The sequence below is a fragment of the Thermobia domestica genome, chromosome 10 (genome assembly GCF_964235325.1).
Source record: "Thermobia domestica chromosome 10, izTheDome1.hap1.1, whole genome shotgun sequence".
NCBI lineage: Eukaryota > Metazoa > Arthropoda > Insecta > Zygentoma > Lepismatidae > Thermobia > Thermobia domestica.
This window is the reverse complement of record NC_137463.1, coordinates 248,069,572-248,095,833: the sequence shown is the minus strand read 5'-3', so window position 1 is coordinate 248,095,833 and position 26,262 is coordinate 248,069,572. Positions and strand designations below refer to the sequence as shown.

The window sequence follows — 26,262 nt, the reverse complement described above, 5'->3', positions numbered from 1 at the left end:
GTCTTTTGGTACATTTTTAGATAGGGCCACACAACTTTTGGATGCCCCTAAGTCAAGTTTTTGGATACTGAGTTAAGTGGTTTTTAACTACACTATATGTAGTTCTCCAGATATAAGGCCTATAAGAAAACTTTTGCCTGAAATATAATGGATCTTATCATCCAAAAATACACAAAAAACAGTTCGTTTCCTACCTTTATAAGGGTTCATAGCAGCCGTTTCCATCTATTAAAATGCTATAATAGCAACATAGGCGTTTTCTTTTAGAGTTGTGGGTAGTAACAATACTTTACTTATTGAGTTGGAAGGCGTTTTCTTTTAGAGTTGTGGGTAGTAACAATACTTTACTTATTGAGTTGGAAGGTGATGGACATCAATTTAAGTAAAATATTTGTTGATTGCTGAAGAATTTGGAATCAATGGATGTAAAGAAACGGCCACTAGAGGGTTTCGCCCTCTTTCTTGGCCAGGGGTGTGGGAGCATCAATTATTCTTTATTAAACTCATAGCTGATCAGGGAGCTGTGAAACAATCATTGTTATTATACACTAACAAAAAAAATCAAAAAATAAAGATATTAAACAAACAATAACATTAATAATATATCAATAATAACAAACTAGTAATGAAAGGTGCACATACAAAAGATAACAAACAGGTGCAGAAAAAAAACTCTGAAACTAATGAATAACGTAGAAAATGCAGAAATAGATAAATGATGATGAGTGAGGTGCTCGTAACGCCACAACACAACATATAGATGTTAATACAAACAAATGCAGATTAATCTTCTGTCATGGGGCGTGTCAGGACTGATGAGAAACATGGGGTAAGCCTAGATTAGTGTTGTTTAGAGACAAGTACTATGATGGATAAAGATATGGAAGATGTTGACGGATGAGTTGGGGACGGAAGAAGGTGGCATGGTGGTGATCTGCTGGAAGAGTTCGGATGTATATAGAAAGCAAAACTCTGAGTGGTGTATAGCAGTATTTATATGGAGATTCTTGCTGTGAGTCTGTAAATATTGTATCTAGAAAGATATCCTTCCGATCCTGAAGATTCTTGGCTACAAACTTTTGGCGGAAGTGGATGATGTGGCGAATGAGCTGAGGAAAGTCAATTTTGTCATACAGATCAGTATTATGGTATGGGAGCTTGATCCGATATGCTAAGCGAATAGCGTGTCTCTCTAGAATCTCAAGCCTATTATAGAATTTCCGTGGGGCTGAATACCATGCTAGGTGACCAAAAGTGAGTACACTTCTCATGAAGGCTTTGTAGATGTTAAGCAGTAAGTTAGAGTTTAATCCCCAGTTCTGACCAACAAGACGTCGAAGAAGTTGTATTCTGTTTTTAGCCTTCGTAACAAGTTTCTGTAGCTGGGGTGTCCATCGTAACTTATCGTCAAAGACGATACCTAAGTATGTGACTGTTTTGGAAGGATGAAGAAGGCGTTCGAAAACCCGTATCTGCAATAAATTAGGATTACGTCGAACTTTACTACGACACTTAGATGGAAGAACAACTAGTGTCTGAGTTTTGCCTTCGTTAACACACAATCGCCACTTGCCACACCAGTCGAGGAAAGCTGTAATCGTAGCCTGCAAATTTGTGTTAATTTGTTGTATTGTTTTTCCTAATGTTAGGAAGGCTGTATTGTCAGCGTATTGGAATAGATAAGTGTTCGGTGCTGGAAATGGCAAATCTGAAGCATATAAGATATACAAAAGAGGCGATAAACTAGAGCCTTGCGGACCCCTCTATGTGGGAAGACTGGATGAGATGAGGACTTGTTTACACTGACATAGGCAATACGCTTAAGTATGAATGAATATATGACTCGCAGATATGAAAGAGGGAGACCCAAATTAATCAGTTTATAAAATAATCCATAGTGCCAAATTCGCTCGAATGCCTTTTCAAGATCCATCAGAATGAGACAGGATGGAAGAGATTTATTATAGTGATTAGTAAGAATCGTGGTTAAGCGTAATAATTGATCATTTATACTGTAAAGAGGTCTAAATCCAGTCTGATATAGTGGTAAAAGTTGACGTTCAGAGATATAAGGGTGTAAACATAGGACTAGTATTTTTTCAAAGACTTTGCCCAGGGTGGAAGTTAGCTGGATGAGACGATACGATTGTACAGAATCCGGCGGTTTGTTCGGTTTAAGAAACACAGACTTTTGAAACCTTCCAATCGCAAAGATAGTATCCAGTACGGAGTATAAAGGTATATACTGTAGCCAGAAAAATGAAGAAATTTGCCGGGGTTTCTTTAAGAAGTCTGTACGATATTTGATCAAAACCAGGAGCAGTGCTACGTTTGCGCTTAATAACGGAATGAATATCTCCAGAAGTAATGTCCCGAGTCAAAGGATTATTAATGTCTAAAGTGTGATGGACGGAAGGCTGTAGTAATTTATTGGTTGTTTCTTCAGAAACTTTGGGACTGCAGCTGTGAATGCTTGGAGGAGGTGTAAAGACTGTCTGCAGATGGGTGGCGAAAACGTCTGCTTTCTCTTTGTAAAGGCTGGTCGTTATGTAGAAGAGGATAAGTGGAACTTACTTTCTGGTCAGTTAGAAGATGAAACTTCTTCCTATATTTCGTCGGGTGTGATTCTGTATTCAGTTGATTGCAGGTTTTGCTCGTTAAGCCGTTTGTGAGCAATAATATAATTATGCACCGTCCGTTGCCATCTAGGGGCTTGTGTTAAATACTCTGAGTTTCGTATTCTTTCGTATTCCCGAAAGTAATGTCGAGATTTACGAACGAGAGCCAAGTATTGAGGAGGTAACCTTGCTGATATGTCTTGCCGTGCTACTGAGGAATATATTTGTCAGCGCTACTTGTTATAGCATCGTAGAGGCTATGGACGGCGTTCTCAAGGCTTAATTCAGTTGTAGGTGATGCTAAAGTAGCAAGAGTGACATCTATATCAGAGCGATAATGATCCCAGTTAGCCTTGTCGTATGTCTTGATGGTTCTAAAAATTGGTTCAGCCCGTTGTCTTTTATGGTTGACAAGCACTTTTATCGGAAGGTGGTCGTTACCTATACAATCAAGAATTTGTATGGTGCATTTATCGACAATTGAAGCCACGCTAATAACAACGTCGGGTGTCGTTTGGCTACTTGCTCGCGTATATTTTGGTAAATGATGAATGTGTCCATGTAAATTAAGTGATATATGGTCGAGAAAAAGTTCTTTATCTCGGACAGAACGACTATCGATATTGATGTTAGCCAATATTAAGAGGTGTCCAAATTGCTGAAACAAGTACGTAAAAAACACAAGAGGAATGGCATGACCGGGACGGACGTAGATTGTAGCCACGGTTAGTGCAAGATTTGGTAGGTAAACTGTTGTTACTAAGTGCTCTGGAAACTGGTAATGCAGTGGAATAGAGTGATTTCTATAAATGATTTTATTACGCATTCCGATTGCAGCCCCTCCTTGGGCTCGTGCATTATTGTCTGCATAGTCACAGCGAAGAAAGTTATAGCGAGGAAAGCGGATATATTTGGCTGATTTGAGCGCAGTCTCATTCACTAGAAAGATATCGATATTCACCTCTAACAGTAACTGTTCAAATAGTATACGGTGTGACACTAGAGAGCGAATGTTCATAAAAAGAAATGTAAGAGCCATATTTACATACAACGTTATGGAGTTAGACTGCTGTGTCTTTGGGTACGATGTGAAAAATAAACATAAGGTCCGGAGTAAGTAGCATACAGATCGACTTGAAAGATAGCTGCTGCTGCTGCAATAACATGATCGAGAATAAGTTGGCGTTGAAAAGGAAAGATATTTTGCAGTATAAGGGTAATGTATCGAAGAAAGTTTTCAACAATTAATGGAGATGTAATGGATTGCGATACAGGCACGGTTCAATCTGTGGTACGGAGCGGGACGGTCATCTCAGGACGATCCGGATTGGCTGGCGGTTTAGCTTTACATTTATAGCTATATGTCGGATGTTTGTCACTTGAACAAATAGAACATTGTGGAGGTTTCAGTGTATTCGGACAGTCTTTGGTCTCATGATTGCCAGTATATTATCCACATTTTGCAACATTTGGACATTTAGCAGTAACATGTTGATTGTATACTTGACATCGCTCGCACCGGACTGGAAGAGGTAGGTTAGTACGAGATGGTTCTACCCTGTGACGCTTTTTAAAGATAAACGCGCATTCTTGTAACAAAATATCAATAGCAGATTGGGAAGTGGTCAGAACTTGTATCATGTATGTTGGGTCTGTTATTATTTTTAATACGAATACATTTTGACATCTCAATTCCCCCAGCCTTTAATTCCTCAACCACCTCTTCATCAGTTATTTCTGGTAACACTTCCCTAATAACTACCGACATCATGGGTGATCTAGGAGGTGGAGGATTTTGCTTGATTCTATCTGGAAGCTTCGATAATTGTGCAGCTTTACCGATAATTTCATAATTCGCCTTATTTCGAAGTGTTGTACAGAAATTTTCATCTTCGGACTTGATAAGAACACCACCCCTGGTGAAGACAATCTGGTGAATACTGGTCGTGGTAGGTATTTAATCATTTGGTTAAAGATATGGCGAGTGTTACTATACTTAGGATCGAGATTGGTCAGAAGAAATGAATACAGAATACAGTTTTGATGTAGCAAGGGTGGCTGCATATGACTGTTGCATAGCAACAGTGGACGTGGTAGGATTTGATGCAGTGGTCTGCATTGGTTCTGAAACTTCTGGGCCATTGAGAAAGGTAGGACAACGAGAGCCGGATCTCTTCTCAACAGACTCTAGACTACCCTCTGATAACTGAGGGCTACGCCGATTACTTCGGGGATCTCATCTGACATCCGCGACGAGTTTAGGTGTAGGGCCTTGAACTAATGCTGGTAGCTTATGTATGGTGCGATAAATAATATGCACCACATAAGGTATATTTATACGGGTGAAGAGCACCCCGTTCGGATAGGTGGTACAGCCCAAGCAAAATGAAATGAAATTGTTGAGTCCCACGGTTATGCCGGTTAGGCTAAAGGAGACGGTGATGATGAGTAATGAATGAAATGGTGGAATGAAGAAAGTGGGAGGAAACGGGAGACCCCGGGAAAACCCACGCACACGGTGTTTGTCCACCACAAAGTTCACTTGGTGGGAGCAGGGTTTGAACCCGAGACCCCAAGCGCCAGAGGTGAACGCTCTACCACTGACCAGCCCAAGCAAAGCGACGAAGCAGTTTGTCAGATTGTGGAAACAACAATGACCTTCAAAAATTTAAGTTAAAACCCTCCAGAAGATGAGAATCTTCTGTCAGACTTCTAAGTAGAGTATCTGTACTGATCTCACAAGTACGTTTGCAATACTTGATCACAGCTTAGTACAGTAACTAACTACAAGAGAAGTCAGGTTCGAAGTGCACATAAGCTTTTTTTGCTAGCCGAGGCTAGCTACCCTCCCGAGGGTTACTACCTCCATGGGGAAAGAGAAGTTTGAGAATTGGGAGGAAAGGACTGGGAGATGGTCTAAGGGAATTTTCATTGTTTTTATTATCAGTTTATTTCAAAATTTATTATTATTCAGCAGGTGGATATTACTATCTTTGCGATAGCAATCATGAGGTGTGGAAATGTCGGTATTGCATGATTGATTGTAAGATTGGACAATACTTCCCATATGGGAGAAGAGAAGAGAGATGACTATGAGATGAGGTGCACTAGACAACACAACACAAGGGTGATGGTTAGAGGACAGATGCAAGTTAATCTTCTCGCTTGGGGGCTGCTCCAAGCATTGATGAGAGACAAGGGGAAGCCCTGTTAGTAACAGAGGACTACTGTGCGGAATATGACGGTGTGAGATGAGGTGGAGGATGGTCGATGAGAAAAGTACGAGTCAGTGGAAGATCAGGGTGGTCGGGTGGTAGAGAGTAATGATACATTGTGATAAGGCGGAAAAAGGAGAATGTGTGATGAGATGTGGAAGATCGAAATTGGTATGAGCGTTAATAGTATCTCGGAGGAGTGGGTGATGAAGATTGAGACGTGTCTGAAAGTACTTAGGCGAAGCTGTTCGAGATGGAATAAGATATGAGGAAAAGGCATTCAGTCGTATAGAATCTGAGTTGGACTGAGAAGTTTGATGCGGTATGCTATACGAAGAGCGTGTCGTTCGAGAACTTTAAGTTTGTGATAATAGGAAGGGGGAGCTGCAATCCAGGCAGGATGGCCGTAAGTCAGCAGTGGGCAAAGAAATACTTTGCAGGTGTTTAAAAGAAGTTCTAAATGAAGACCCCCAGGTGGTACCAGTTATGCGTTTAAGTAAGTTAAGTCGACGGTAAGCTTTTGCTGTAACAACCTGCAGGTGTGCTTTCCAAGAAAGGTGTCTGTCCAATGTAAGTCTCAGGTATTTGACTGTTTTAGAAAGCTGAAGACGAGTGTCGTTAACTGTGAGATTTAATAGAGATGGATTGCGGTGGGCTTTGGAGCGTTTATTGAGTGGTAGAAATACTGTAGTTTGTGTTTTACTGGCATTGCTCTTAAGCCTCCATGTATCACACCGGAGGACAAATGTATCTATCGCCTCCTGCAGTGCTGTGTTAAGTTGGTGAACAGTGCGACCTACGGCAAGAAAGGCTGTGTCGTAGGGTGTATTGAAATAAATGAACGTTGGTAGGAAGTGAAGGCATATCTGCAACATATAGCAGGTAGAGTATGGGAGAGAGCGAAGAGCCCTGTTGTACACCGGAATGTAGGAAGATAGGATGAGATGATTGCTGATTGATGAAAACTTATGCGAGGTGTCCAGACAAGAAATTATAAATAAATCGTATGTATGCGAGGGGAGGGCGAAAATTGAGTAACTTAGAGAGAAGTCCTTGATGCCAAACTTTATCAAATGCCGTTTTCTGATCAAAAAGGACCAGGTAGGATGGTTTTGCTATATTGTATTGATTAGTAATGTAGTTTAGAAGACGCATGAGCTGATCGTTAATACTGAACTGTGGGCGCAATCCTGCTTGGTGTACTGGCAAAAGATTATACCGTGAAAGATGGAGATGAAGGCGTTGCACTATGATTTTTTTCAGAATTTTAGTGAAAACTGGGGTGAGCTGGATTGGACGGTAAGAGGATACTTGGTCGGGAGGTTTCTCTGGTTTAAGAAACATAAGAACTTTAGACGTTTTCTACGGAGCGGGTATATAGCCAGTACGAAGGATAAAAGTATAGATCAGGGCAAGAATATTTATCAGGACAGTTGGGCTTCCTTTCACATGGCGATACGAGATGTTATCGATGCCTGTTGCAGTGTTGCGTTTACGGGTAACTACATGCTTGATCTCAGCAGGAGTGATGGGGCCAGTGAGAGCTTTGTGAGAAGAGACTGTGTGATTCACGTTGGGTTGAAGATGTGGAGACCAAAAGTTAAAGTGCTCTGTAGGATGATGACGAAAATGACGTGTAGCTGATAAAGGCGTAAACATATCCTGTAAATAGGTAGCGAAGGCATTAGCTTTGTCTTGGTCTCAGTGGAGTGCTTGATCATGATGAATGAGTGGATAGGATGTTCTGGTGAATTTTCCGGTGAGTGCGTCGAAACGCTTCCAATATTTTGTAGGGTGGGATGTATCAGAAAGAGGATTGCAAGCCTTGATCCATTGTCTTAATTTATAAGCTTTAACATAGTTTGAGACTGTACGGTGGAGGGCTCGATGATGTTGAAGAGCTTCACGGTTTCCAGATCGCACATCGTATTCTTTATAAAACTGACGGGAGCGCTGTATGAGAGTAAGATAATGTGGGGGTAGTTTAGGTTTATGGGGTGAATATGTAGATTGAGGAATGAACTGTTCGGAGGCAACTTGTATATGATTAGTGATATGATCCAGGGTAGAGCATAACTCGTCTTCCGTAGTGGGAGAAACGCATTGCTCAAGAGAGTGACTTAAGTAAGTTCGATATTTCGACCAATCTGCTTTATCATAACGGGGGATGAGTCTTGGAGGGGGTGGTGTAGTTGGTGATAGAGGTAGTGGATACTCGGAGGCTGAGTTTAATTGGGACATGATCGCTTCCTATTGGATCTAAGATATCGATGTGAATACGGTGTGATAAAGAGGATGAAGTCATGGCGATGTCTGGACTAGTATTGGATTCTGGGCGGGTGGGTTTAGGTAAAGGATGAATTATACCGGTCGTAGTTGTGACAATGAAATTCGTAAAAGTTGTCTTATCTCTATCAGAGCGGCTGTGAGACGGAAGTTGTTAGAGATGTAGTGAAAGAATGATAGTGGAATTGTGTGACCGGGACGAACATAAATGGCGGCTACTGTTACACATAATGACTTATAATAGAGAATAGTAATGAGATGTTCAGGTAGATTTTGAATCGGAGCGGAATGAATACGATGAGGTATATGAGGTGAAAAACCTATGGCATTGCCGCCGTTGGCACGGCGGGCTGGTATGGTACTATCATGGTGAAGAATGTGATATCCTGGAAGGCGGCAAATGAGCTTGGGTGTAAGGTGCGTTTCATTTAGAAGGAAAGTATTGACTTTCTTCTAGTAGCAGTTGTTCAAACAGGATTTTATGAGTGAAAAATGAGCGGATGTTGAGGAATAAGAATATGAGAGCCATGATAAAAGCCATATTGAAGATGGGTTTAGATAGTAGTTGTGAGAGGAGTTGCATGGAAATGTACGTAGGGGCCATTATAGGTAGCATGGAAGTCAAGATGGAAAAGGTTGCGAGAGGCATGTTGGACATGCTGTAACATGAGTGGTCGTGCAAAAGGATGGATGTTCTGAAGGGTCAAAGTGATGAATGCTAATAATTGATGAAGGGCGGCATATTGATTGGGGTCCAGTGGTGTATCCACTGTTTGATTCTGAGCGTCGTGAGTACGTAATGGTACTACTAGTTCTGGTTTAGTCTCTTCTGGAGTAAGCCGAGATTTACATTTATAACTGTAAGTTGGATGAAATCTTTCTTAGCAAGTATTACAAGTAGGAGCTTGTTGAAGATTAGTGCAGGTGCGAGTTGGATGAGGTCCAGAGCAATAACCGCATTTGAATTGGTTTGTGCAAAGAACAGTGTAGTGCGTGTTGTATTCCTGGCATCTTTCGCATCTAAGAGGAAGTGACGCTGGTGTTCGAGACGGTTCTACACGATGTCTCTTTTTAAAGAGAAAAACGCCATTATCTAGTAGATCGTTTATCGTTTCCTATGAAGTAGTCAAGATCCGGACCATGTAGGTAGGCCCCTGGTTATTCCGAATACGGATACATTTTTTGAAGGAATAGGTTTCCTCTCGTAGTTCATCTTCAATTTCTGCATCTGTTATCGACGGATCAACCCCGCGGACCACTACTGACATGATAGGTGGTTGGCGTGGGGGTGAGCGCTGTATCTGTCTATTGTTAGTCAGTGGAGAAAGTTTTGCGGTTTGTCCGAAGATTTCAAAGCTATGTTTATCTCGGACGGTTGTAGCAAAGTTTGCTGATGACGACTTAATGATGAAGCCGTTCTTGGTTTCTACGATTTGTGATATCTCAGAGCGTGGTCGGTATTTCAGAATTTGTTGAAGAAGCAGTTTCGAATTCCGGTACTTAGGATCGTAGTTTTGAAGAAGATAGCTATAAACTTCCGGTTGCAGCTTTGGAGGAGGCAGAGGAGGAAATTCCCCGTCGTCAATGATGAGACGGTCATCGTCTGAACTAGAGATGCGGTGGGCATCTGTATGGTGTTTCTTGGATGGTGGCGATCGTGACGACGGTACTGGGCAGCTAAGAGGTGAGCGAGATCGATCTGGGCTTGTTTCAGCTTTAGACTTTTCCCTACGAGGGTTCCGCTTTTCTGTCTTCGTAGAGATAGTAGATGGTCGGGAAGCTGATGGTCCTGAAGCTTGTCCGGTATCCATAGCCAGATGCCATAAGCGATGAGAAGTCACACACAGCTAACGGTGAAGTGATGGAAGCGAAGCGAAACAAAGTTATAAGAAATAATGAATAAAAAATATACAATAATAGTGTACTTCAGCAGACTTCAACTTGGGTGAAACGATCTCTCGTAACCTGTCGCCCGAAACTGAATTCCGATCGCCGTGCGTCCACACGTACGCAAAGAAGACAGTCTAGACTTGTTACGAAAGCTGTGCTGCGCCAGCTGGTTAAGTATGTACATAAGCGCCTGAGCTACAACCTATAACCTCTGATTTCAAACCTTTGATTTACGGTTATTTGTGATTTCACGTTTAACAGAAACAAATATTTTAAACTATGTGTACTTTAAATAAAATAATTAAGTAGACCTTTTTCACATAAAGTTTATCTTTTTAAAATTATTGTTCAAAGCCTTTGTATTTTAATAAGGCTTTTCCAAAATCAATGCAAATGAATGTTGCTACCATCTTTGGAGTTCTTTTAAACTATACGTTTGTGGGCGTTTGTAAGTTTGTGGTCAACCCTTTCGACAATGAGATCTCGAAAACTAGAGGCTCTAGAAAGATGACTTTCCACTGATCGATTGCAAATTTTGTGTGGATTGTTCAGTTCTATGAATATTTAAAAAATATGGCCATTATTTCTTTATTACATTTTTACGGGTACACTGGAAATGTTGGAATTAAAAAAAGAAAAACTAAAGCATCATATCCTACGCATTATACATTCCAACATCACATAATAGTATACTCGGGTTACATACCACTCAGGCGTTTGTTTCATGGCCAAATAATAATGAAAAACGAAGGATAACCGTTTCTCCACTCTAACAGTAAGTTAAATCTTTATTGTTTGGAGTGTTTTCCCCAATGAACACCATATATCACTGACATTATAATTAATTGTGTGTGTAATGTATTTGCTTATTACATACTGCATGCAACAAGAAAGAAAACACTAATCATCCATGAATTAAAAACTACAACCGGAAGTAGGTTCAAATCTTGCAAACGGTGCGAGATATTGAAAAAAAGTAATCGACAAAATCTTCCCTTTAAGGTATCTCTTGCCAATTTTTGACAAGACTTCTTTCACTTGTGTCTGTAAAGGGGCCTGTACAGATGTGAGGAATAACAAGGAGATTCATGCTCATATATGAATGATGCGCTGTGTTGAGAGCGCAGGTTCAGCTAGTAACATTTAAAATATCAAGTTTACATGGGAGAGTAAAGAGCATGATCAGATCTTTCTACTAGATAGAAGAATGTCCGTAACCAATAGTAATATTAGCTCATACGTAACATTAAAAGCTGTAATGTAATAGTCTGTAAGGTAATGTGTGTTTGTTAATATTTACAAGATATGTGTTTAATTTTTTGTTTAAATTAGAATAATGAAATCAATACATGAACAATGAAATAAATAAATGCATGAAATAAATGAAATGTAATATTTTTGAGCTTTACGTCCCATAGTTATGTCGGCTAGGCTAAAGGAGACGGTGATGATGAGAAATGCATGACATGATGGAATCAAGAAAGTGGAAAGAAACGGGTGGACCCCTAGGAAACCCACACCCACGGTGGCTGTCAATCACAAAATTCACTTGGCGCGAACTCTGATCGATCCAGGAACCTTATGCACCAGAGGTGAACGCTCTACCCCTGAGTCACCGCAGCCCCATGAAATAAATGAACAACGAATTACATTTCTATTGTATTTAAATTTATTATCAAATAGTGTATGAAAAATAAATTTTTTGTGTAAATCTGTATTGTTTTCTGACATGTACGATTTATACCTTCACTCTGTGAACATTGTGTATAAAAATAATAATTATCATTATTTATTTTGCAGAATTGCCAACTCTACCATGTGTTCAGAAGGTTGCATTTTCAAGTGGAGGAATGAGATTGTGCAAGGATGCTGCAATAAGTCAGATTTTTACCAATATATCTCTAACAAATATAAGAACACAACAGATGATGTCGATGGAATTAAAACTCGAATTGTGTTTAAGTTCATACTAAGCATTGAAAGCTACAGACAGAATAACCTGGACAAGGCACTAACAGACTTAGAAGAGTGTTCAAAGATCATAAGAGAATCGGGAAGTATATTCAGGATATCATTTATTCAAGGTGCACAGTTTATAATAGATGTTTCAACAAAATTTCTGTTGGAGTCAACCGGAAAAGTTAATGAACGTTTGTGTATATCCCCCGAAAAGTTCGAAAATTTGAGTAACGAGAGTCAGGGTGCTGTATATGGACTAAAATCTGCAGTAATTCTTGAATACGTTGGTATTAACCGACATACAGCTGTCACTTACGCCAAAATGGCAATCTCAATGGACAGTTCTGAGCCTGAATGGTACTATTTAGCGGGAAAGTATCTAAGTAGGATTCGAAATGACGAAAATAAACTAGAGTGCCCTTCAGATGAAGAAATTAATTACCTTAGAACGGCTTACGAGTTAGATTATATAAATGGAGTCTATATAATAGACCTAATTCTCACGTACTTAGCTGCAGGTCATTATTACTATAGGGAGAGAAATTCAGAAAAAGCTGATTTCTACCACAAGGAGGCAGAAGTTCTAATGAAAGATGTATTGACAAAACGTTCTTACTCTGCAACAAATTATGCTCGATGTGCCAAGGCTTTCATGGCTCCTAGCGTTCGAGATTTGCCTAAAGCAGATCTTTGTATCAAGAAGGCACTGGAACTAGATCAAAATAACGGGATGGTTAACCATTTAGCTGGTCGATATTACGAGTTACTTGCAAATCAAAAAGTTTTCATGCCACTTCATGAGAGACAACACCTCTGTCGTACAGCGTTAAAGCACTATGAAATTGCCAAGTCAGCTAACGTTTATGACGCTGAGCTGAATTATATTGAGCTATATTGGGAAATGACACCAGAGTATGATCCTATAGAAGATATAAGAAGACTGATTGATAAATACCACGATAAGCAGCTCTATTTTCATTGTTATTTAACATTTCACTTCTTCATGACCAACAACTTGAAAGACGCCATAGAACAAATGAAATTAGCAATGACTTATGACGTGGAATTAAGTTATATTAAGGTGAGTATCCTAATAACTTTATGACTTATCTTGATTGAATGTTGCATCGACCCATTTATCTTAAGTACACGGCTGGATTACTAAGGTAATTGACAAACGTTAGCATGGTCAGTTTTTCTTTTCACTCCTTGCAAGTGTAAAGGATATTCTAAAAACTGGAAAGATATTGTAAAGTTGCACTTATGCCGGTATAGGGAGAGCTAAATTGTAAAAGGGAACGTTTTCTCCTGCTACTAGTTTTTTTATATATATAACAAAAGTTCGTTCTAAAACACTATATCACAAAATAAGCAACAAATTCTGTAGTGTTTGGGTTAAATAAACGTCCCATAAAGTACGCTAAGTGAGGAGGGGTAGGACACTCAATACTGCATAGCGAGCAGAGTGGGTGCCGACAAAGCTCCACTGCAAGCTAAGTGGGTAAGGACTACCACGAAGCTCCACTGCAAGTAGAGAGAGAGAGAGAGAGAGAGAGAGGTAAAGACGCCGACAAGGGTCCAGTGCAAGCAAAGTGGCAAAGGAATTCTAGAGCACCACTGCAAGCTAAATGCTTGGATTGGGTAAGGTCCTTCAAAAGCTGCCTTGCAAGCTAAGTGGGTAAGGACTACCACGAAGCTCCACTGCAAGTAGAGAGAGAGGTAAAGACGCCGACAAGGGGTCCAGTGCAAGCAAAGTGGCAAAGGAATTCTAGATCACCACTGCAAGCTAAATGCTTGGATTGGGTAAGGTTCTTCCAAAGGTGCACTGCAAGCTGGGTGATATTGTGACAAGAAATCTCTCAATGCTCCAGTGCAAGTAGAGAGAGAGAGAGAGGTAAAGACGTCGACACGGCTCCACTGCAAGCTAAGCGGGAAAGGAGGCCTAGAGCTATACTGCAAGCCAAGCGGGAAAGGAGTTCTAGAGCTCCACTGCAATCTAAAGGCTTGGATTGGGTAAGGTTCTTCCAAAGGTGCATTGCAAGCTGAGGAAAGGGATTTGACCAGCCAGAGACTGGTGTTAGTCTGTGATGCTCCTGGTTTTTTTAGCTGCTCCAGTGTGGCTGTGGCGTTGGTAGTCCTTGGTCGTCACATGACCAGTGATGTCATTGGTGTTCGTATCATCTGCCACTGTAGTAAGTCTAAGTAAGACATACATTTTTGATGTTTATAAATATGAACATATGTTGGTTGTTAATAAACAGAGCTATGTGCTTGATATTACAATATAAAGGTGCATTGAATTTTATACTACCTAATTTGAGTATTATACCATTCAAGGATTTTTGAAGAAAGCGAATCAATTTGACAGCGTAAGGTCAGGTGAGTGTGGTGTGTTAGACAACTCATGCTATCGAAGCTCCACTAATTTTTGACGAATGTTCGAACGTAGGTGCGGTTTTGCTTTGTCGTACGGAACATTAAGATTAGTTACACAGGAGCCATCAGGAGATGGTCACTGAAGTTTCTTACCACGTGGGAAGGGAAAATGCAGCCCCTACTTTGGTACTAGTGTTACCAACCACGGGCAGTCTCTTTTACACCATTAGTAAAACAGCCATTATAGATGCACCGAAAAATAGTTGATACGTGAGTAGTGGCAACGTCGCAGCGATTCTTACAGTGATGGCGTTACATTAATACTGGACTGAGGATGAGTCGGGTCGCGTTCTTCTCTGAGTAGTGATTCCGGACGTACACTTATCTGATGAGAGTGGGAAGACGTAATGAACTCAGGAACATTCTCGAACAATGATCATTTTGGTGGTCCGGTGTTATTGTGTAACGAGGCATAGTGTTGCAGATTGATCTCTCAAGTTTTAAACACGGTGCAGTCACCGGTCAACGTTAACACGTGCGTCTTTTCAGAGATACACTCGACCTCAACTTCTTCCTTGTAGATGATAGTATCCGACCGCATTGAACTGTGCAGGTGGCGGAGCTCTTGGAAGGAAAGAGTATTGAGCGAATGGACTCGCCTGCCTGTTCCCCGACTTCAGTTCCATCGAGCACCTCTTGCATGCTATAAGAAAACATCTTACAGGATGTCCAGATGTACCAGGGATTATTCAGCAGTTATCGACAGCGCTGATGGAGTAATGGAACTCTATGTCGCAACAACTCATTACCAGTTTTATAAACAACACTGAATTGCTGTCCGTGCTGATCCAACAAAGAACCACACACCGTATGATGTCGGGCAGGGAGAAGGAACGGCATCCTGAGTCATAGTGCTTTCAGAGTAATTTATTGTTTCCGTGTAATTTTTTTCTTCTAATTACATGTTTCTTTCTGTTATTTCCTATATCATACTGTAGCATTACTTTTGTATGTATAGTTCAAGTTTCGTCGATCTATCTCACTTGGAAGTAAGATAGTTTTCAATCTCACCTTCGGTGTGAGCGGTCCTGCATTCGATTTCCGGTGGGGAAACTCGGTCGAAAAGCTGTAAAAATCTTTTTCAGGCAATCCTGAATGAGGTTTTACTAAGTTTTCCTCATTCTTATCAGGCAAATGCGTGGATGGTACACCTTGTCTCAAAAAGGTTGAGCGCATTCTTTATTGGTGTTTTGAGGCAAAAATTTTCTAAGTCCAGCTTCGGGTATCTTCGGGAAAAAGTAAGCCAGGTTCGAACCTCCAAGCCAGCCTTTGCAATCGGGAAAAAGTTTGCAGAGTTGTTTTTCTTCTTTTAAATATAATAAGACTTGTTACCAAGTGTTTAAAACAGCAACATTGATTGAAATACTTAATGATACAATATTTCGAAACCCTTTTTTTTTTAAATGTCAGCACATGCTTGTTTGTCATTTAGCTCTCCATACGTAATGGAACATTTAAATACGTTAAAGAATCTTTCCATATGTAAAAGAATGCTCAAAGTTAAGAAATAGAACATAATTATCGCCTGAGTACTAAAATAAAGTCAAAGTAGAACAGAAACAGCGTTTGTAATGGATATGAATGTCATAATTATCTTGAGATCCGTTATATATCGCTAGAAGCATAGTTCTAGAAGTCCTTGTGTTAGCTCATTGGTAAGCTGTCGGATTTCAAATCATAAGGTTGAGAGTTCGAATCCCGTCTAGGTTAATCCTTTTTTTTTAATTATATTTTCCGCAATGCATTAAAAATTATATAAAATAATTACATTAGAATACATAAGTTCTGTATATATAACATAATCATTGCAGAACATAGTAATTATTATGTTTAAAATATAACATCTGAGATAATTTTCACAGTAGGTCGGTATTATATATATGAGGATGTAAATACAAGTTAGGAAAATCATTTAATAGCAATAAATAAGTTATGTAGTGTATTTATTTGCATCTATTTGTCATACAGATGTAACTTCTCAATATTCTCATTACAGCATGTCATTTACATTCGTGAAATACAATATATTCCTACGCATGGACGTCTCTGGTGGGGGGACGGGGGGGCGCGTCCCCCCCCCCAATATTTTGAAGTGAGATAATCTAACATTCCGCTAAGATACTAGCAGTTAGGTCATTTCCTTTGATGTCCCCCCCAAATTTTACATGCCAGAGACGCCAATGTTCCTACGGATATAGAAAGTGTATAAACAGAGTATCCAAAGTCGTATCCTGCTTCAAGACACATAACTTTTCCCGATCCCCTTAACGTCACGGGAAGAAACACAAACTCTCTTTAGAACGGAATGTCGTTACTTAGTCTCATTCGAATACGTTGAATATGCTTTTGTATATTCATCTCTCTCTCTCTCTCTCTCTCTCGCTCTCTCTCTCGCTTTGTTTATGTGTGTGTGTTGCGGAATATCCCAAGTTGAATACAACATTTGCCAAGTATATGAGCATCATTGTCATCGAATACCAGAAATTGAAAGTCGTGTTTCTTCAGGTTGGGTTTGCGTGTTCATGTTAGCTCACTGGTAGAGTACGGACTTGCCAATAAAGAGGTCTTGAGTTTAAAGCCTACAGCTAATTATCATTCTTTTGTTAGTAGGATTGCACAGAAATCGGATACAAGGAGTGGTTTACTTCTAGAAATATTTTCAGAAGCGTTTAGGTAGCCCTGAAAAGGGCTGTTTTCGGGAGTTAAGGCGGGGACATTAATATTGTGTCCAAGACCCTTCTGAATTTATTACACGCTCCATTCTTCTGGGCATGGAATCTATTACATGGGTGACAAATCTATCTCCTTCCCCTACCTCCAGCCATGCTTCGGAAACAAGATGCCACAGGTCATCCTGAGTTCTTGGTGGATCTGCCTCAGGCCAACTTTCCCTTAGAGTACGCTTCACTTCTGCCCACATATTTTCCATGAGATTGAGGTCTGCTCCACGAGCGGCCAGTCGATTAAATCAATCTCAGGGTGCCCTGCGAACCATTCCTGAATCACACGGGAAGTATGTATTGACGACTGGTATTGCTGAAACTGAATTACACCATCAGGCTGAAATACTCGTACAGATAGCACCATGATATTACTGATAATGTCTAAGTACTGAGCATTGTCCAGATGTCCTTCAATTCTATGAAGCTGTCCTGCTCCGCGACTGGAAATCCAACCCCAACATAAAATAGATACATGGCCACTGCGATTGCAAGCAGCCACATATCCATGGTCATATCGGGTGCCTCTCGGACGATACACAAAACGGCGTCCCTCCTTTGATGTTGTGAATATGGATTCATCTGAGAAAACTACGTTTTCCCAATTGAGACCCACATTCGCCTGTGCAAACGCGAGACGGTAAATTTTGTGGTCGTCTGAGAGTTTTTCCTTCACGGCAGCAACACGGCCACGTAACCCAGCATGACGAAGCCTTCGCAGAGCTGTATGCTTACTACCAGGAAAGAGAGAAGCTTCCCTTAGCTGTCTAGACGTCCTTAGTGGGTCTAACCGGGCTTCGTTTACTAATCTCGCATCTTGGGCTTCGGTTGACACATGCGGACGACCAGGAGATCGTAAATTATCAGTCTGACCTGTAGCACCATATTTCCGAATCCATCGCCTTCCTGTAGAGGCCGGGACACCTACTCGCCTGCTAGCTGCAGTTGCAGAATAACCTTCCAACTCCCATAAAGTAATTACTGCTGTACGTCTATCCATAGTTACCAACGTTCTGAGCTGTGAGAAGGAAGCAATAGGTAAAAGCTAGTACCTGACGTGTGATTGGTTACTTGCACGACACGCCTATTGTGGGGAACAGCGTTGCCAGAGCTAGCATAATGATGCTAGATCTAACAATTTGCATGTCTCTAGCATCTAGCATCTTGCTTTTAGCATCCTGCCCAAATCTAGCACAATTTCAGCAAGTTTATCAAAAAGCCGTAAAACCTGGAGATGAGAAAGAAGTTGGTCGTGGGAAGAAAAAGAACGGCAGAAATGTATCCTCTTCCATTGATTCATACAGTCGGTAAACCATACAGGCAGTCTTATTTTCCGAAGTAAGTTCGAAACGTCTTTGGGCTTTTTTGTGGCTCCACCCAGGGTTTTCTAATCCTTTAACTCCGAGGCATGGGCGGAGCTATGGGGGCCATTCTCCCTCCAACTTTTTGACAACTTCACCATCTTTATTTCTGACTTCATGATCATATTTATTCCTGAAATGACAGCTCCGAGACCGACCAAAAATCTGCCGCCCCCCCTTCCCAGCAGACGATTCCCAACTCCCCTTATGCTGCGAAGTAATTTTCTTTCAAAATATGTAAACAAAAACTTTGCATTCATTTATACGATATATACGCCATTGAGTCTGGCAACGACTGCATTAATTTAGTTGAGTTAAAATTTTGGTGCGTGAAGTATTGAGTTCTATCCATGCATTCTTGCTCTCTGTGTATTTTAAGTTACGTTATCGTATCTCAACTTCGTTTCTTTAAACTCCTGAATTAGTAATTATGAGGATCTAGCATAATTTGACCGAATCTAGTATAAGTTCGATCAGGTTTTGGAATAATTCCGAGCTGTGAGTCTGGCAACGCTGGTGGGGAACGACTTGGTCAACGACTCGCGAAAGAAATCTGAAAATGGTGCGCCGTAATAATAATATCAAAAACAGTTTTTATAAAGGAATATTAATACATACGAAAAGCTGTTTAAAGAATGAATTGTTATACTGACTTTACACGTATAAAAACATATACCATATACCAAACAGATTGAGCGATATGATGATAGCTGTTTTGAGACAAACTCTTTCGAAGTGCAACTTCGGGTATCTTCGGAAAACAGTAAACTAAAGCTGCTGGTTCGAACCTCCAAAGCCAACCTTAGTAATCGGGAAACGATGTACAGATATGTTTTTCCTTCTGGTAAATATAATAAGACATGTTGAAATGGTATTAAGTGTAGAAAAAAGTAACATTGAAATACTTAATGATACAATATTTCGAGACTATGTATTCACACTCTCGTTTCGTCATTGTGATTTCCATACGGAAAAGAGCATTTACGTATGAGCTCAGTTATATTTCAGAAGCAGCTTCCGAAAAGCGGTCATGTTAGCTCAATGGTACACCACCAAGCGTTTAAATCGTGAGTTCGATACCCGTTCAGGTGAAATTCTTTTATGATATTCTACTTTCCTCAATGCATGAAAATTATGTAAAATAGTTACATTACAATTCATCAGTTGTATATATCAGTTGAATATATATATTCATATCATCAGTTGTATATATCAGTTGAATATATATATTCATATCATTTCACGACATAAGTAATTCTTATCTTTAAAATATAACATCTGAGGTATTGAGAGAACGTCGGTGTGTTATGTGTGAATATTGAATACAAATTTAAAAAATCGTGTAATAGCAATCAATAAGTTATGTAATGTATTTATTTGCAGCTACTTTCATCGCAGATAACTTCTCAATATTCGCATTACAGCATTTAGGTAGAGCATATCGAAAATCGGATCATGGTCCAAGACAAAAAACTAGCTAGCCCCAAACTGTCACGTAAGAAATTCGCGAATCGCAAAAGTAAAGTGAAGAGATTGAGAGCGGTAATTCCTTAATCGATCTCTCTCAACTCTCTCTTATCTGCATTTATACACATAAAAGTGTATGTATGTATGTATGTTCCAACATAACTCATGTATGCCTAGAGCAGGGTTTCTTAACCTGGGAGTCGCGGCCCAAAGGGGATCGCGAAGATAGGCGGAAGAGATAAATATAGGTAGAACCTAATACCAGAAATTATTTTTAAATATTATTTTTAATTTTGTTCTGATAGGCATACTTTTATTTTTTATACACACTGTAAAGAACAATAAAAAATAAGTCTACTGAACATTTTCAAAGGGTGTAGAATTCGTGTTACTATTCGGTTCAAAGTCTCTTGTCGTCGCGAATTCTGTCGAGAAATTTGAAGCTTAAAATATACAAAACGATAATCATGCCTGTTGTTCTGTATGGTTGCGAAACATGGTCGCTTACTTTGAGGGAAGAACATAGACTGAAAGTATTTGAGAACAAGATCCTTAGACGAATATTCGGACCCAAGAGGAACGGGAATGGGGAATGGCGGAAACTTCATAACGAGGAACTACATAATTTATACGGTTTACCCAACATTGTTAGGGTCGTCAAGTCTAGAAGGCTTAGGTGGGCAGGTCATGTAGCTAGAATGGAAGAAAGTAGAAACGCTTTCAAAATCTTGACTGGAAGACCAATCGGAAAACGACCATTAGGAAGACCTAGGCGCAGATGGGAGGACAATATTAAGATGGATCTCGCTGAGATAAGAATACAAAGTAGAAACTGGATCCAATTGGCTAAGGATAGAAGTCAGTGTAGAGCTTTTGTGAACGCGGCATTGAACCTCCGGGTTCCATAGGCCATAGAGTTAGTAAGTTAGTAGAGTTGTTTAAAAATGAATTTAAATCAAAGAGGTATGATATAAAACTAATGAGAACTGTATGTAGAAATACTAGAGAAATACACATGCAACAAAACCTGCACATTGAAATACAATTAAAATTAAAACCTAATGAGACATCTAAGCATGGTGTAATTTCACTAGTTCAGCAATGTCCGGTTCAATCTTCATGACGAACATTATCAAGCCATTTTCAACTGATAAGCAATTTCTTATCTTTGTTTTAATGTTTACCATAAAAAAACACACTTTCGCACAAGTACGATATAGCAAATGGAATTATTACTTTTAAAGCAGCAATCCCCAGACCAGGATATTCTTCTCTCCTCATCAGGCAGAACTTGTCCAAGTCTTCGTTACAAAAAAAAAAAAAAAAACAGTTGCAAAGACTTGTCGCATGATCATTCTATTATTTGGTCAAGAAGTTGTGGGCTTAGATCGGATACGTTAATGGCCTCTTCAATGAAGAAGTTTAACATCCATCTTGAACCAGCACCTTCGTCGTTGGGAATATAGATATTACAGTTACTGTATCCACTGTCAGTGCCGGGCGCCGAAAAAAGGGGGCACACATTTCGGAGGAAGTGTGTTACTCATGTTAGGAAAGTGCATGTGCACATGTGTAAAATAGAAGGAAAAACGTAATAAAATGTGCTCAAAATTAAGGAAAGGTAGGGTTTATTTTGAAAATGTTATTGAGCTTCGTGCCAACCATGGTGGCGCTTCGTAGCTAGTCTGTCGACGTCACTCATATATACGGTGACATCGTATTATACTCTCGCCCCGGGCGCTGATTTTCCATGGCACTGTTCACTATAAACAAAAAAAATGGATTCTACTATTATAGAAATAGGTATGTTAAAAATCCCACACAAGCTTATAAAACAAATTAGAAAACGGTCGCTGGCAAGAGCGTGTGATAAAAGGGGATCGTGATAGGAATTAGATTGAGAACCACTGGCCTAGAGTAATTTTAACCACATTTCTTATAGTTTCGAAAAGAGTGCTGTCGGGTTACCTATGGTGAATGGGAGAGGGATACATATAAAAGATTGCTAGAAAATGATCGATATTAGATTCATAGTTTTCGGGGTCGCTTAAATAAATAGTGAGACTTTCAATTTCGCTTAACTCCGATTAAGCTCTCATTAGTAGGGATGGGCACGAACGACTTTTCTTTGAAACTCGACTCGACTCGAAACAGACATCTTTGAGGTCTACTCTTGGACTCGGCGCGAAAAATATCTTCCAACTCGACTCGGATTAGAGTCAAGTCGAACCAAAACGATCAAAATCCAGTGTGTAGTCCTACCTAGACAATACATAGACAATAATTATTCTATCATCAATTATACTACTATTACTACAAATAATAATAATAATAATAATAATAATAATAATAATAATAATAATTATTATTATTATTATTATTATTATTATTATTATTATTATTATTATTATTATTATTATTATTATTATTATTATTATTATTATTATTATTATTATTATTATTATGACAACACCGTGTACAAACATGAACAATAGATGGTTAGTAAAGGAATACTAAAAGCTAGTTGACTGCCGACGTCGGTAGTCATGAACTCTACAAGGCAAAGACATCGTTCATTACTCTAAGCTGTAAGCGTCGGTGGAATACAGATGGTCAACTATTGACCTCTCGCCAGAAATTGGTGGCCCCGCAGCGACGATCCGTGGTGGCCCAAGTTCCATTTGAAAACTTTACTATCAGCAGCAGAGACGCGATGAAACGCCAACGAACCACAAAATTACTCTCCCAAAATATGTCAAAATGCCTATATGTGTGATTTGTTTATATTTAGGTGAATCAAAAAAACACAAAACAAATACCCGGGGTGGACGCTAACTATCAATATTACGATTACTAGGCACGTGTTCTTCTGACTTCCCCACGGAAACGATCATAAAAAGCTTGGTTGTTGAAGGATAAATCATTGACGTCTTAATTTAGCCAATCAGACAAACCCCTACATCTCGAGTTCTAGAAGGTGATACCGTGAACCGTTTCAGATTTATTGCTTCCTGGTGGAGTACTATCCATGAGCAAAATTTGAGCATAATAGCCGACATGCATCTTCGGTGCCTCTTATCTTTAGTACAATTTTAACCAGAGATGGTGTGGGTCAATGAAAATGTGATCCACGACCCACCATGACCCACTATCACCCACCACCCAAATGCCCCATTGGCCCACTCTGACCCATCAACCATCGTGATCCACTCTGACCCACCACCAACTATGAACCACTCTGAACCATTGTGACCAACTCTGACCCACCAAAACCCATCGACATCAACTCTGACCGATGGCCCACGTCCTCCTCTCCATTGGCTAAAGAGGTTACACTTGTAATAAAACAAGACTGTGAAATTATCACTTAGCGGAGTTTGAATTTCTACCGTTAATGGCTCAAGCACCTCTCTGTTACAATATTGGTGGGTCTGACCTTTACGATATATAATGGCAAAGTGTTTCTCATCTTCCAAATTAAATGAATTTAAATTTATCATATATAATTATTTCTTTGTTGCCTTACAGACATTTCAGTAGAAAATAGGATGAAATTTGAAAGTTTCAAATCAAAGAAAAGTAGACCAACGTAAAAAAAAAAAAAGAGAGAGAAACTAATTTTCTATATAATTAAGCATGCCGTACTAATTGAAAATGCCCATGTAATTAAGTTTAGAATACAAATTTTATGGCCATTTTTCTCTAACTTTATGGCTTGATTGCCTTATGCTCGGAACGCTCCATATATTAAACACCAGCTTCAGCAATTATAAATAGAAAGCAGTGGGTATAAAATTCAAAAAGAACTTTAGTTTGCATTACTCAATTTGTTTCTCAACTAATATAAATTGTTTTCGATAATTTTTACAAATCAACCCACTACCAATTTTCAATATATAGAAAATCCCTCCCCGCTCATAAAACACATTTTTAAAAATGCCAAGACACGTTTATTTTTAATAAAGAGTTATATACTGAATTTCAGCTCTCAGTTGAACGGCTTGTGAGATACTAAATGTTTCGCAAAAATTCAGACTTCTACTCCCCCTAAGGATATGTATTATAATGAAAGTGACACGCGTATGATAACTTCCCAGTTGGGATTGGAGCCTGATTATATACCAAACGTCAATTCATTTGACTTTGCAATGTGACCGTGATGATTACGCAGACATAGTTACTTTCAATTTTTTATGATACATATCCTTATTTCATATGTTACAGATGATTCAAAAATATTTTTTCAAGCAGTTAGCTCCTCTAGAATCTCACAGGCTGCATCCCAAAATCCAACTCCTACTATCCTATGACAATCCAAAAGTGACTGAACTTTTTTTATTAGGAACAAATGACAAAAGAAAAATGGAGAGCTTGAAAGTAAAATGTAGAAAAGCTCGGTGCCCCCAATAACTACATATTTCTCCGCCCCTTCATCCCGAACTTAAAAATAAAACTTAATTCGAATATGGTAAATTAGTGAATTTATTACAGTTAAATTCTACTCACTACATGCTACAGCTACAACTATGTAACAAAAAATAACAACTGTGAAATATGTTCTGAATTACTATTAGATTTCTTACGCTATTATTAAACATATTAGAATAGTAAAAGAGGATTGTTCGTGAAATAGTATATTTGCTCTTGATTTATAACTTTTTCATACGGAAAAAATTAAAATATTATTCAAGTTTTAAACTTTGCACTCTGCAAATATGTTGCCCTCTAGGCAATGGGACTAATGTGGACTAATGGGAAATGCTGCACTGTTAGCGGCGCTGAAAACTTACGATTCGATTCTAATATCGAATGATTTTGATATCTTTATGTCGCTACGTAACCACCCTGGGTGCTAATGGGAGCTTAATTGGACTTGAATTGAAAGTAGAACTATTCACTTAAGCGACCACGAAACTATGGATTCGATACTAATATCGACCCGTTTCTAGCATTTTTGATATGTATCCCGACAGTACTCTTTTTCCAGACTGTAAGAAATATAGTTAAAATTGCTCTAGATATATCAGAATTATGTTGAAATACACACATAAATCCACTTTTATATTCTGTATAAATAGAGAGTGAGCGAGCGAGCGAGCGAGAGAGGGCGACTCAAGGCATCACCACTTCCACATTGCAAAAGCATATATCAGGAATTGAATTGAAAATCTATGTAAAGACTTTCTGCTGTGGCATGCTTCATAAGGACAATTCCAGTCTGCTCACGTGACCTTTGGGGTTCATGAATTTTTTTTGCGAGCGTTCCGACTTTGGATTCTCTGTTTATATCCTCTGTTTATGCATCGAATAACTTTTCAAGAACATAAATGACATTCTGTATTATGAATGTTGAGAATTACCCTCTATATGACAAATAGCTGCAAATAAATACACTACATGATTTATTTATTGCTATTGAACGAGTTTCTTAACTTGTATTTACATCCTCATATATAATACCGACCTACTGTGAAAATTATCTCAGATGTTATATTTTAAACATAATAATTACTATGTTCTGCAATGATTATGTTATATATACAGAACGTATGTATTCTAATGTAATTATTTTATATAATTTTTAATGCATTGCGGAAAATATATTTTTAAAAAAAGGATTAACCTAAACGAGATTCGAACTCAAAACATTATGATTTGAAATCCGACAGCTTACCAATGAGCTAGCACAAGGACTTCTAGAACTATGCTTCTAGCGATGTATAACGGATCTCAAGATAATTATGACATTCATATCCATTACAAACGCTGTTTCTGTTCTACTTTGACTTTTATTTTAGTACTCAGGCGATAATTATGTTCTATTTCTTAACTTTGAGCATTCTTTTACACATGGAAAGATTCTTTAATGTATTTAAATGTTCCATTACGTATGGAGAGCTAAATGACAAACAAGCATGTGCTGACATTAAAAAAAAAAGGTTTCGAAATATTGTATCATTAAGTATTTCAATCAATGTTGCTGTTTTAAACACTTGGTAACAAGTCTTATTATATTTAAAAGAAGAAAAACAACTCTGCAAACTTTTTCCCGATTGCAAAGGCTGGCTTGGAGGTTCGAACCTGGCTTACTTTTTCCCGAAGATACCCGAAGCTGGACTTAGAAAATTATTGCCTCAAAACACCAGTAAAGAATGCGCTCAACCTTTTTGAGACAAGGTGTACATAGCTTATAGGTCCCACGCCAATTCCTTCCTTCCCCAATCTTTTCTTCCTTTCCGTTTCCCGGATAGCGTGCTCCCCGAGGGACAACATTCCTCATACGCAGTGGTGCTATTCAGCCGGTTCGCAA

The 26,262-nt window shown here is 39.1% G+C and overlaps 2 protein-coding genes across 2 annotated transcripts in view; both read left to right on the top strand.

The window, feature by feature from the left end:
- Positions 1 to 2,672, top strand: part of LOC145661887 (uncharacterized) — a 63,685-nt gene extending 61,013 nt beyond the window's left edge. Inside the window, exon 3 of the mRNA XM_081727228.1 lies at positions 2,447 to 2,672. Within this exon, the coding sequence (XP_081583354.1) occupies positions 2,447 to 2,672 (226 nt within the window). The remainder of the gene's footprint in view (positions 1 to 2,446) is intronic.
- Positions 1 to 26,262, top strand: part of LOC145663151 (uncharacterized) — a 110,059-nt gene that overhangs the window by 55,107 nt on the left and 28,690 nt on the right. Inside the window, exon 2 of the mRNA XM_081729474.1 lies at positions 11,810 to 13,049. Within this exon, the coding sequence (XP_081585600.1) occupies positions 11,826 to 13,049 (1,224 nt within the window). The 5' untranslated portion in view covers positions 11,810 to 11,825. The remainder of the gene's footprint in view (positions 1 to 11,809; positions 13,050 to 26,262) is intronic.